A 12,819-nucleotide genomic window follows, 5' to 3' on the forward strand; every position below is an offset into this window, starting at 1 on the left:
CTCTCGCACCCGTGGCCACTCCCGTGCGGCCGGGCCGTCGTCCGTCGTCTCAGAAAGTGTTGAATAGCATCGTTCCCAGCCAGTAGAAAAGCTTACATTCAGGTTATTGGAAGTTTTGCTACAAAAATCAGATCTGTAGCCGGCAATGAGCCACTCACTGTCAGAGATATGAATGGGTGAGAACGATGTGACGATGAGGGATTGAGATTGAGTGACATTGCTACGGTGATATTCCCCGTGACATTGAGTTACTGACGTATGGAACTCAGGCATCCGAAGGAGAAGGACGTAGGTGACCGTAGCAATGTTACTTAATCTGCGTCCAGGATGGAGGTGTGTACTGCGTCGCGGGCCTGCGGCTGCGACTGCGATTATTGCAACGTGACGGCTCCGTGTGCAATGTGCGGTACGCGCCGTTCCTCTGATTGGCGCATTGCAACCAGCAGGAAATGAGTGATCAGACCGGGGTACAAGAAGATAACATATTCTTTAATACAAGCTTCTTTCACAGTACTGTACTGATGTGCATCCGTACGGCATGCAGGAGGCTGAAAGAAGGCATGCACAGCTGGCAACAAACAAAATGTAGGAGAGGGATCCGCATCACGGTTACCTGTTAACTAGATGATGCGCTCATGCTTTAGGCTAAGAGATCCTAACGATTGAGATTAATTCATAGTACATTAAAATTAACAGGTAGACGACAACATGTGGTCAGTTCAGTTTTCTTTTATAGTGGAAATTCTTGAGAGACACATGACCAGATGATCCTTTGGGAAGAAAAGGGCAAATGGTCTAGAGCATTGTGTGCATTTCCGGGGCCCATTTCCTTTCAATAGATGCAATCATGCACAGCACATATACAACACACGATTATTACAATATACACAAAATCCTCCGGAAAACACACAAGCACACGGCAAGTAGAAAACTTTTTTTTTTTGACTCGGCAAGTAGAAAATTGATCATGGAGTTATTGGGCAGTGTACTGCTTCAGCTGGGAATGTCCTTTCCGGGGCCTTGTCCCAACCACAAGCGAACCTTTGAGGAAATTCCTGAACCACTCCACCGACAGTTTAGGGGTCCTCTCCAGCGTCTTCAAGTCGACATGGTAGAGCCCCAACCTCAGTGTGTACCCCGACGTCCACTCAAAGCAATCGAGTAAAGACCACAGGAAGTAACCACGCACGTCAGCTCCCTTCCTTCAAAAAGATTGATAGATGACAGGAGGCATGATGGCGTATTTTGCTGTAGCTAAAACATTCATGGAACTGGTCAGAGTTGAGCAAAATACCTTATTGCTGAGGCTAAAAAGGTCAGGTAGTCATGAATGTAATCGATTCTTTGAGTGTCGTTGGTAAAATCCTTGGCAGTCATGCTGCTATTGCTTGCTTGAGCATAACCTGAAAATTAAAAACAAAATGCGAGCATATGCTAGATATCGAATAAACTATACGGTGATGCGATAACAATATATATTGCAAGCAAGCAGGAACTAGCTGATTAGTTTAGTGGCATAACACAGTGGCGCTTGTGCTTGGCCAGCGTCCTATTCAGATTTCATAGCAACACAAATCAAAATAATATAACATTGTAAATGCAAAATTCTGACTAATGGTTATTCTAGCTTACAGAAAGAATTGACAGGAAGAAGCCATACCATTTTCTGTAATATATGTTGGTGTGTTCTTGTATCGCTTTTTGTAGTACATGACCACTTGTTCCATCCCTTCAGGAACAGAGTAATAGAATGGGGATCCTGTCTGCATGAATGGGATAATGACCACCAATTATAATTGATTACTCCCTTCAAGCAGAACTTCAAATGAATTAGTTTTTCTTCCTGTTGCTTTCAAAATTGGCTGCAAACTTTAGCACTCACTAACGAAGGGGATGATCAATTGAGCTCAATTCTAACTTCCTATGACTTGAACCCTAGTGGGTAACGGGTTCAAGCAGCCTCCTCACCACTAGGCTAATAATGACCTATTCCGATATCAAAATAATTAATATCGGCAATATGTATTACCACTTCACCAATAAGTACTCCATCATCTCTTACTGCTGAACTTAAAACTCGAGCATCCCCGTCAATAGGATCTATTTCACATGGAGAGGAGATGCAGTCCTTCAAATATAATGTTGTATAATGATTGAGTCCAATAAAATCCAATTTTGTAGCCTTCAATTTCTTCTTCTGTTGTGACCTCAGGTAATTTTGTACCCAAGATCTCACGCATCTCTATAGGATAATCACCAAAAATGATAGGATCCAGAAACCTATCATATATAAACTGATCAGGATGTTGAATAATTATTACTTGCCTAGGAGTGTTAGTTTTATACAAAATCACTGTCCTAAGGGAAAAAGTAGTACCATGGACCACTAAAAGCTAGAGCACGTTCAACTGCTAAGATGTCTTCTGTGGTATTCCGGAACGGTTCATACCATCTTGAGCACATAGAAATGCCAATATGACCACCTTGCTTCCCCTATCAAATGGTAAAGATATTATAGATTTATGTCATAAACATTTTATTAGAAAGTTTCAACTGATGTTACTTTTTGGATTAATAATTCATATGCAGAGATAAGGGATGACAATGCCATATTATCCAGAGGATTTGTGGTTTGTACCTGATACTTTTTTCTGTAAACACTGACTGCATTTGCATGCGACAATATCATATTATGACCTGCTATGTATGGCTCTATTGAAGAATTCCCAAAGGCACAATTACCAAATGGCGTAGAGCAGCGACCAGGAGGGTACCATCCATCCATATAAGCGAACTTCAAGAACAAATTTGGCTGATTAAATGTTATCCAGAATTTTACTCGGTCACCAAACATCATGAAGCATGCTTCTGCAAAGTAGCCAAAGTCCTTCCTGTAAGGTACTTAGAAGTCAAATATAACTAATCAAGGATTATAAGGCACCTTTATGCCACATCAATACACATACCGAATTTCTGGGCTCAACCATCCACCATATCGTGTTTCTAGTTCTTGTGGGATGTCGTAATAAGATATTGTTACAAATGGTTGTATGCCTATTAATGGATGTCATTAGCAACTCCGTACCTTCAAAATTATATCCCCAATGCACAAATTTTTTTGACCCTACCTTTCTGCAGTAGTGCATCAATAAGTTCGTTATAGAATGCTACACCATCTGGATTAACATGTCCAAATCGACCTCCTGCACGAAGAAGTTAATTATGAAGGTAGCATTTGTTTAATAATCAACCTTCCAAGGCAACAAAATTCCTTACAAAAGCAATTCATGCGCTTTAAACTCACTTGGTAGAATCCTTGTCCATGCAATGGAGAATCGGTATGAGTTGACACCCAAGGAATGCATCAATTCAATGTCTTCCTGGAGCATAGAAAGTAGAAACATACTTCCAATGTCAAGTAGTTTAATAGATGGGAAGCTCCATCTGAACAATGTAACTGGTATAAATTTTCATTTTGCACACCAATAATCATCCAATAGATTCTCCTTTGATACTATTTGCATTTTGGAAAAGGGGAAGCTTATTACCATGTAGCGGTGATAGTGATCATCAGCGGTATCACCATTACTTCCATCCTCAATTGTGCCTGAGACCATTATTAAGGATTTGAGAAAACAAAAAGGTTAGCACAGATGAAAGAAAGGAAACCAACTTGACAAGAAAGGATACATCCCGATCCCGGGATTCAAAGTTTATAATTATGATGATTCACCTGGCTTATGAGCGAATACATCCCAATTGCTGAGGCCTCTGTTACCCTCTAAATACGCGCCTTCAATCTGAAGAATCACAAAAAAAAAAAGGGTATCGACACTAGTTACACTGTTACAGAAAAGAAAGACCAATGCGAGCTAGCTACAGAAAACGCCCACGGCAATAATTTCAGCAATTGCTTCCACTGATTAGGACTGCACTGCAGCCACACCATCGATCCCTCCTCCACCTATGGCCAGCGGTGCCTTGCCAGTTGCCGCGAGACACCCGAACTCTAGAACTCAACCTAGATCACCAAAGGCGCCGCGACGGCGACGGCGACGGCAGTTTCGGAGATAAAAAAAAAGAAGGCATCGGCGACGAGAAGACTTGCAGTCGCCTGCGCGATATATCGCACTTATGCCAAGATACAGAAGCAATCAGGCAATTGTGAGTTCCTCCGGTTTGTTCCCATGTTTCTGCACCGGGAGAAAGCTGCACACATGTGCAGGACCACGAACTGCTGGGCGGCACACCGTACCTGGTACGCGGAGGTGGAGGTCCCGAACAGGAAGTCGTCAGGGAACTGGCCGCGGCCGACGGCCGATGCGCCCGGGCACGGCAGGAGCTCGTGAGCGAGCAGGAGCGCGACCCAGACGACAAGCTCGCCCGCCATGTCTTCTCTCGAGCGAGCTTCCCCTCCCCCTGACTCTCTCTGTCTCAGCTCCCCTTTTTTCATACGAGCAACCGGCCGGCACGCGGACCAGATGGCTCATCGTGTGGATGTGGTGGTGCCACGTGACGGCCCGCCATGACAAGCGAGAGGATGCAGCTGTGCGTGCCAGGGACCTCGCCGGTCGAGGACATGTGCGAATGCGATTGGGCCAGGGACCTCTCACCAGTCGAGGACCTGTCCCCGTCGCTCCCGATGGCGAAGCTCCCCCCGTGCTTGGTGCCACGGCAGCTGAAGCATGGAGAGTGTGCTCAACGCCAACGCCCAACGCGCGCGTTGGGCCGTCACGACGAACAGTGGAAAAGAGACTGATGAACTGAACACGCGTGCCCCCTCGCGCCTGAAATAGCCATGATCGTCTGAACATACAGGATACATGATACATGTACATCACTAGCAGCCCCCAGCACAGACTATGAGATAATTAGATCGAAAGCCTTTCTTTCACCACTCAGGGGCAGCACGATCTTGTTGAGGATTAATGGTGGTCAATCCTGAATGATGGGTGACTGACAATGTTATATGAATTTGATGTCTCATGGCTTGTGATGTGTAGGTGCATGATGCGATGATGTGGCGGCCGCCGAATGTACTGAAGGTCAGGCGAAAGGTTCATACCGATGAACCAAGGACGGTGAAAGACGAATATGAGTAGGCTTGAACTGAGGGACCCGAGGAGTTCGGACAGAGTCACAGACGATCCTTGTGGTGCATTAGAGAGCAAGAGTACATAAACGAATGAAGACGATGTCGTTCGAGTCAAGCGGAACGGAGGCACCAGAGGCTTGGCGAAGACTAGACACGCATTGACATCGAGATGGTTGCGTGACGGCCAAGCGAGGAGGAACGGTTTGGTAGTTTGGGCCTCAAAACTACTAGGCATGTAGATTTACCGGTTTGGACCTCAAAATCACTAAGCATGCAAACTTACCGGTTTGGGCTTCAAAACCGAGTGCGCGTTCGGCCGGTATGGCCGGATGGCGGAGATGGAGGGCATTTTATGTCATCACGAAGTTTATGTTGAGATGAAGCGAAGTCATGAACGCGGCGTATCTATCCGATGGTTCTATAAAAATCTAGATTGTTTTACCCTTGCGTGGTTAGTTATCCAAAAGATATAGTAGGGATATTTTAGTCATTCGCCGAGATTTCTTGTGATGGAGGTCCTAACCTCCTTGTGTCCTCCGGAATTGAAGATTAGTCCTTGATTTGTGCTTCCAGAGTTTTTTATGCTATTTTCGGATATTTTCGTGCCATTTTCAACACGTGAGTTTTACTTATTTTTTTACAAACTTCTTTTTAAATCTGTTAATATTTGAGGTTGGAAATCTATGGCTCGCCTTTCGTTTCGATTTGTTGTGGTTTGAGTGAGTAGGTTGAAACGAACATGGCACCATTTATGTCATTTCGAGTGATTTTGGTGATCGAATGACAACGCAATCAATGTGATTAATATGATTGTTAAGATGATCATTCTTAGGTGTTTAGGTTCAAGTGATGACAAAGACAAGAGAAGATAGGCGTAGCTAGGCCCGAAGGGCCGCCCCTACGGGGGTTCCGCTACCCGATTAGCGGACGCTTGTCGGAAGAACCGACGCTATGATGTTTGGTGCAGAAGGGAATCGAAGCCAAGTCAGCCTATAGGCACCGGTTGAACCGACGGTCCAAAAAAAGTCATCGGTGCATTGGGCGTACTATGTACCAGAGACGATGTCAATTGCCCAGGAGAAGTTTCTTCAGCACCGGTTCAACCAACGGTGCATCGGAGTATTGCGTCGGTGCATTGACGTCAGCAGAAGAGAAGAACCCAACAAGTTGCTGTGAGAGACCGGTTGAACCGACGCCATAACCATCGGTTTAACCGATGGCCCCTGGAGTCGCTGCAACTGTGTCAGAGAAGCCAACGGCTACTTCAGTTGCTTAGAGTGACCGGATGAACCGACGCTACCCATGCCAGAGGCATCGGTTCATCCGATGATACGCAGATTTTCTGTTGACCGTTGGAGCAACGGCTACAAGACTTGGTGGCCTATATATACGCCTCACCCCGGCCATTTGAAGCTTGCTGGAGTTGCTGAACATCCCACACACACACCAAAGAACATCTTCAAGCCATCCAAGAGCATCAAGATCATATTCTTAGCCCTTAGCACACTTTGAGAGTGTTGTGTAAAGGTTAGCTCTTAGTGAGTGTGATTGCAAGGCCTTGAGCCTTTGTGCTGTGGTTCTCTAGTGAACCAAACAAGAGCTTGGTGCGCCGGCCTCCTTGGAGCTGCGAAGCTCGCCGGCAACGTCATCGACCCTCCGATTTAGTGTGGAGCGGCGATGACATCTTTGTGCGGGGGACGTGGAGACCCCATCCTTTGTGGAGAAGCTCCTTAGTGGAACCTGAGGCCAAGGTGACCGTAATTGTGTTCACGAAAAAGACTTGGTGGCCGAGTAGCAATACTCTTAGTGAGTGCTACAACAACGTGAATGTAGATGTGCCTTTGTGGCTAACCGAACCACGGGATAAACACCCGCGTCAAGAGTTTGCTATCTCCTATCCCGCTCTTTTAAGCTTCCGCATTTAATACTTGCACATTTGTGCCTTTACTTTCATAGAATAGTTTCTTGTTAGGAAAGGCTATAGAGTGTATAACTCTTTTGGGATAGGGGTTTCACATTAGAACAACCTAGTTACACATCTAGATAGTTTAATTTAGTTTAAGTTTTGTGCAAACTAGTTGGAGCCATAGGTCAAGTTTTTTATTAACACCTAATTCACCCCTCCCCTCTTAACACCTAATTCACCCCTCCCCTCTTACGTCAGAGCACCCGATCCTTTCATAGGTTTTATTCGAAGGTTTGCTTGTGTTCTTGCCCTTCCTTTCTTCTCCTTGTTTGCTTCCTGTGCAGCTTCCTACGGCAGCCGCGAGCGTCAGGCGCAGCGCGCGCGCTTGGCCAGCGGCGGCTCGCGCGGCGGAGCGCTGAGGCCTGAGGGGCGCACTGCGCCCCCTGCCTGCCGGCGGCGCCTGAGTTCTGCAACGCGTGCGCGAGCCTGGAGCGCTCTCCTCTGCCAGCGCGAGCGGGCCGCGAGGCTACCGGCCCACGTGCGGTCAGCGCCCAGGCAGAGCGCACACGGAGGTGGCCTAGGCGTGAGCAGGCCCACAAGGAGGTGCGAGCCGGCCTAGGAGGCCAGCGTGAGGAGGCCTTGGGACGTGGCCCAGGGTCTGAAAGGCTGGCAGCCCAGCGCCTGTGGAGCAGGCGCCTACAGCGCCAAGCTTGGGGAGCAGGCCGGCGTGAAGCAAACAAAAGCCCTGTGAGCACTTTTTATTTTCTCTACTCCTCTCACGTTTAATTAATTTCTGGTGTAGCTTGTTAATTAGTACTTTCTCTTGCTAATGGCTTTTAAATCTATGCTTGCTTAATTAGCTAATTTTAATTAGTCTTGTTCTTGCTAATTCTAGTTATTTCTCACATGCTTAGTTAGTTAGTTAGGGTGCTTTGGAGATAGTTTAGATTCTTTTACAGTGCAAGTTTTTCTCTGCCGTGCTTTCCACGTTGCTTCCGCCATGTATTAAGAATTCCTAATCGTTCCTAGGATGAGCGTGTCATCAGTTGACTCGTATCATCTTGGTGATCAGAAGAGATGTTTTGGCAGTGAATTGTAGTTGTTTTTTCGAAGATTTTTAAAAGGCTCCCATTCAGCCCTTTGTTCCCATCCTACACTCCGTGTTCCCGGTTTCGCGCGCATCAGTAAAGCTCTGTTCAAGGAAGACTGGAGCACCACTCCATCCAGCAGACCCGTATACAATTCCTAGCTACTAATACCAGTAGGCAATATTTTGCACCTATCCCCTTTTAAATTTTTTTTTGCACCTACACCACACCAGTACGCACTCCACCGCCACAAGCATTCTGACGAGGAGCAATCGATTTCAGACGTCAGGGACCTGCATGCGGCTGTCTGAAGTCTGAGGAACTGCAACCTGCGTCCGATCGCTGGAAGCAAGCTTCATGAATCCGCTCTCCGTTCCTGCGCCGCTTCGCCCGTCGTCAGGGCGGCGGATCCCGTGAGGAAGCTCCTGTACCACCTCGCGGACATCCGAGGGGTCCTCTCCTGCGTGTCGAAATCCACATGGTACAGCCCGAACCTGACGCTGTACCCGAACGTCCACTCGAAGTTGTCCAGGAGCGTCCACACGAAGTAGCCCCGCACGTTTGCCCCGTTCCTGCGCGCAGGACAACGAGAGAGAATTGGAAACTTTCTGCTGTTAGCAAGAGGAACAATCCATAGCTTACGGATTTTCAGAGCATCCGTGGTAAAATGCTAAGCAGCATCGATCATGGATGTAGATCAGGGTCACCTGATTGCTTTTGCTAGATAAGTGACGTAGCCCCGCAGGTAGTTCAACCTCTCGACGTCGTTGATCAGCTCCTCCCTGCTGACATCACTCCACTGCGAGTAACCTGAGAACACATGGCCATTCAGCATGGAAAGAAATGCAGAGAGGCACTCAGTCTTCAGGGAGCCTGGAGTAGGTCCTGACCAAGAAGGGTAACTCACCGTTCTCAGTGATGTAAACAGGCGTGTCCTTGTACCTCTGGTTGACATACTTGATAGCTAGCTCCACGGCTTCCGGGACGACATAGTAACCGACGAACGCAGTCTATAAGGTTCACAAACCAGAGATTTTTCGTGAGTTTTTTCTTTCATATGAGCACAACCAGGTAAATGTATATGAGAAGGTTAATGCCAAATGGTAGGTAGTTCTTACATCTCCCCCGATCTTCACTCCATCTCTTTCGCCGGTAGCGAAGACAAGCGCATTCCCTTCATAGGTACTAAGGTCGCACGGGGAATGGGTGCAGTCCTTGGCGTAAATCGCTGTATAATGATTTAGCCCGATGAAATCAGACTTGTATTGGAGTAACTTCTTCTCTTCCGAGGTGAATGTTTGTAGGTTCGATCTTAGGATCTCTCGCATCTGTGTAGGATAATCACCAAAGAATATCGGATCCAAAAACCTGAAAATAGTTCATACGAATGTCACCTGTAAATTAGTAATAGTAGAGGGGCAGAAGATATTTTTTGCATTTGGATGCATGGCATGTTCATATATTATCAGTGGTGAAACTTTTGTAGCTTTGGATGTAGTCCTAGAACAAACAGATATTGTTAATCCTCATCTCGACATACCACTCTAGCTCAAAAGACTCTGCTCGTCGCGCCGCCAGAATGTCCTCCGTGGTGTTCGTCAGCGGCTCATACCACTTCATCGCAATCACAATTCCGATCGAGCCACCTTGCTTTGCCTTCACAACACACACCACACATGCATCAAAAATGTATCAGCATTTCCCCCCAGCCACCGGAAGTCGTCTGAAACAGCATGGTCACAGACACAGAAGCAGTAGCAAGCTCCTGCTGATCTGATGAACATCGACAGACTGACAGAGTACCAAGGCTGCCGGGTCGCACACTCACCTGGTACTTCTCCTTGTAGGTGCGGACGGCGGCGGCGTGGGACATTATGATGTTGTGCGCCGCGGAGTAGGGCTCCCGGTGCGAGTCGCCGCTGTTGCAGCTGCCGAACGGCGGGGAGCAGCGGTTGGGCGGGTACGTGCCCAGCATGTACATGAACTTGGTGAGCAGGTTGGGCTCGTTGAACGTCGTCCAGAACCTCACCCGGTCGCCGAACGCCCCGAAGCACACGTCCGCGTAGTGCTCGAACTCCTCCCTGAATTTCAGTTTTCACCACCAGGGTCGATCGTCAGTTCTCACGACTGAAACAACTGCCGGGTCTCTGAAACTATCGCAAGAACTGGAGATCGAGGCAGCAGAGGATCGGAGGTCAACCGTACCGGATTCCGGCGCCCAGCCAGCCAACGTGTCGGACCTCCAGCTCGTGCGGCATGTCGAAATGGTGCAGCGTGACGAACGGCTGTACTCCTGATCGTTACAGGAAAAAAGAAAGTGTTGAAACCGTTGAGAGCCTGCTCTTGGTTGGAGATCGGAGCACAGGAGTGAGTGTTCAGTGTCTCATGTGTACCTTTCTGCAGGAGGGCATCGATCAGGCGGTTGTAGAACGCTATCCCGTCTGGATTGACGCCGCCGATCCTGCCTCCTGCGAGAACGCATTGCCACCCAAATCAGGAACTGTTCGATCGAACGGTCGCCAAGGCAAATCTTACAAATTTCATGTGCAGTTTTAACCCTGCCGTACTTGGTAGAATCCTTGCCCATGAGATGGAGAACCTGTACGCGTTGACGCCCAGCGACTGCAGCACCTCCACGTCTCCCTGCTCGTAAGTTCAGAATCAGAACGCGTCAGAATGAAAATGGCCAATCGTCGACGATGGTCAGTTTGCTTGGTGATTCTGTGTCATCTGGAGGCTCTCTGTAGTCTGTACCATGTAGCGATGGTAGTGGTCGTCGGCCACGTCCCCGTTCCGCCCGTCCATGATCCCTCCAGCTGCGGGAAGGGTAAAAACCTTGTGAGAGAAAAGCAGGGGGCACTACTGAACCAATTGCCACTATTTTCTTTCGCGAGGGAATGAATGAATTATAGCCACGCATCCCTGCGAGCAGCTCCAAAAATTTTAGGTAGGCAGCGGCAATCTGACGGATACAGTGCACAGATGAGATGAGCACGACAGGTTTTCCCAAGAGATTGATGACCAGGGCGCGAACAAATAGATGAAATAAAGATAAGGCTTTCCTCAAAATGAAATAAAGATAAGGCCCAGTGCCTAGTGGGCGTGGCGCTGACGCCACATTGACATCAGCAGTAGCATATATAAGAGGGAGAGAGAGAAAATTTCTACACGGCTGAAAAAGGTGCTTGATATTTTGTGTCTCTAGTAGGCAAAGGCGCAAGCAAACTAATGTGTTTGCCGGCCTCTGAAAATGTCAGCGTCATCTAAAAATAATAAACGCCTCTGAAAATGTCAGTGTCATCTAAAAATAATAATCTGCAGGTGTCCCTGTGATGCAAAGATTGTCCATTCAGCAAAGTAAGGGTAGGTAAATCATCGTTCACATGATAGGGGAGAGAACTTCTGAACGAAGGTTGCTGGGACAGGTCTGATGAGACTGGATGAGTGTATGGTGTTAGGCCTCCTCCAACGGCTGGAGACGTCGCCGGCAAAAAAAAGTCGTTTAATCAGTGAACAGTGCAAAGACATCCGCGAGCGCTGCAGCTGCCGGCTAGCGAGAGCAATTTTTCTCTCACATGCACGCATTTCAAGGCACTGTTGTTACTGTGCTGGCTGGCGACGTCGCCTGCGCCAGCGGCAACCGCTGGAGGAGGCCTTATTGGCAATTGGCATTTGCCAGTCACCGAGCTGGGACGAAAGCTCTGATTTTCAGTTCTCTTGGAAGTTCTAATCAATGGCCATGTTCATGCCATTATGTTATGGATGAGAAAGAGAGAAGTAATCGACTAGGTTTGGGTGGAGAAATGGCTCAGACGACTCACAGTGCGTGTGGGTGAAGACGTCCCAGTTGTTGAGGCCCTTGCCGTCCTCCAGGTACGCGCCCTCGATCTGGCAGCGGCGGCGGCGGAAGAACCGAAGAAGGCGAACACTTGTCAGGCAAGCAAGACGACACAGACGCCACCGCTTCCCCCGCCTTCAGGCAAGGTGAGGCGCGTGGCGAGACCGCGAGAGGATGGGAAAGAGAGGAGAGACGCTGGCTGCCGAGGGAAAGCCATCGACGCGGCCGCTCGCTCACCTGGTACGCCGACGTCGCGGCGCCGAAGAGGAACCCCGGCGGGAACTCGCTCCGGTCCACCCCGCGCGCGGCCGGCGCGAGCGCCGCCACCACCACCACCGCCAGCGCCGTCACCACGGCCATATCGCCCGCTCAAGGCAGCGGCACTTCCTGAGCTCTCCCCTCGCCGGCGCCGCCGCGTCCTCGCTCTCGGTGGGTGTGTGCCGCACTGGAGCTTCCGGCTTCCTCTGCTTCAGGTGCCCGCGCGCCGGTTATATATAGAAGCTCGATCGGGCGAGATCATTGCGCTGTGTGGTCCGGCACGTTCTCGCGCGCAGACGCGACGACCCATCACCCATGTGTGTGTGTGTGTGAGAGGGCGACCAGCCGACCACCCACCAAGTGTTTGCGCGAGCGGGGCCCCCGGCCGGGCCAGGCCGACCCGATACGCCCGACGTCCGACGATCCATCCGTCCCGACTCCCGACAGCGGCCGCGCCCTCGCCGCTCGGCCGGCGGCACGCGTGTCGATGTCCGCCCCCGGCGCTCGCCGCTCGCGTGGCGCGCGTGACAATGAGATGATCTCGACTGTAACCAAGATCGGGGAAACGTCGCGGCGGGCGGCCGCGCACGTGGAGAGAAATTTCAGCCACCTTATCCTTATCCATCATGGCTTC

General features: G+C 49.1%; 1 protein-coding gene and 1 pseudogene across 2 annotated transcripts; both read right to left on the bottom strand.

The window, feature by feature from the left end:
- Window positions 1-711: 711 nt before the first annotated feature.
- Window positions 712-4,520, bottom strand: LOC120681826 (annotated as a pseudogene). The gene is made up of 12 exons (XR_005678104.1): window positions 4,256-4,520; window positions 3,734-3,800; window positions 3,549-3,607; window positions 3,305-3,380; window positions 3,129-3,203; window positions 2,967-3,054; window positions 2,639-2,891; window positions 2,378-2,493; window positions 2,030-2,280; window positions 1,661-1,763; window positions 1,295-1,403; window positions 712-1,202 (listed from the first exon to the last, which is right to left on the bottom strand). The product of XR_005678104.1 is annotated as a probable inactive beta-glucosidase 14 (transcript).
- Window positions 4,521-8,097: 3,577 nt separating this feature from the next.
- On the bottom strand, window positions 8,098-12,514 carry LOC120682138 (beta-glucosidase 16-like). The gene is made up of 12 exons (XM_039963891.1): window positions 12,165-12,514; window positions 11,911-11,977; window positions 10,844-10,905; window positions 10,657-10,732; window positions 10,483-10,557; window positions 10,295-10,382; window positions 9,918-10,170; window positions 9,630-9,745; window positions 9,208-9,457; window positions 8,997-9,099; window positions 8,797-8,899; window positions 8,098-8,661 (listed from the first exon to the last, which is right to left on the bottom strand). Exons 1-12 carry the CDS (start codon window positions 12,285-12,287, stop codon window positions 8,445-8,447), a joined length of 1,533 nt encoding a protein of 510 aa, XP_039819825.1. The 5' UTR covers window positions 12,288-12,514; the 3' UTR covers window positions 8,098-8,444.
- Window positions 12,515-12,819: the final 305 nt, after the last annotated feature.

The sequence above is a fragment of the Panicum virgatum genome, chromosome 7N (genome assembly GCF_016808335.1).
Source record: "Panicum virgatum strain AP13 chromosome 7N, P.virgatum_v5, whole genome shotgun sequence".
Taxonomy (NCBI): domain Eukaryota; kingdom Viridiplantae; phylum Streptophyta; class Magnoliopsida; order Poales; family Poaceae; genus Panicum; species Panicum virgatum.

Bases quoted from the DNA above. Each gene is read 5' to 3' on its own strand.
- LOC120682138 (XM_039963891.1), bottom strand. From the start codon at position 12,287: ATGGCCGTGGTGACGGCGCTGGCGGTGGTGGTGGTGGCGGCGCTCGCG. The intron at 9,100-9,207 runs GTAAGAACTACC...TGAACCTTATAG, and splicing joins GAGTGAAGATCGGGGGAGAT to ACTGCGTTCGTCGGTTACTA. The intron at 8,900-8,996 runs GTGAGTTACCCT...ATGTGTTCTCAG, and splicing joins TGTTTACATCACTGAGAACG to GTTACTCGCAGTGGAGTGAT.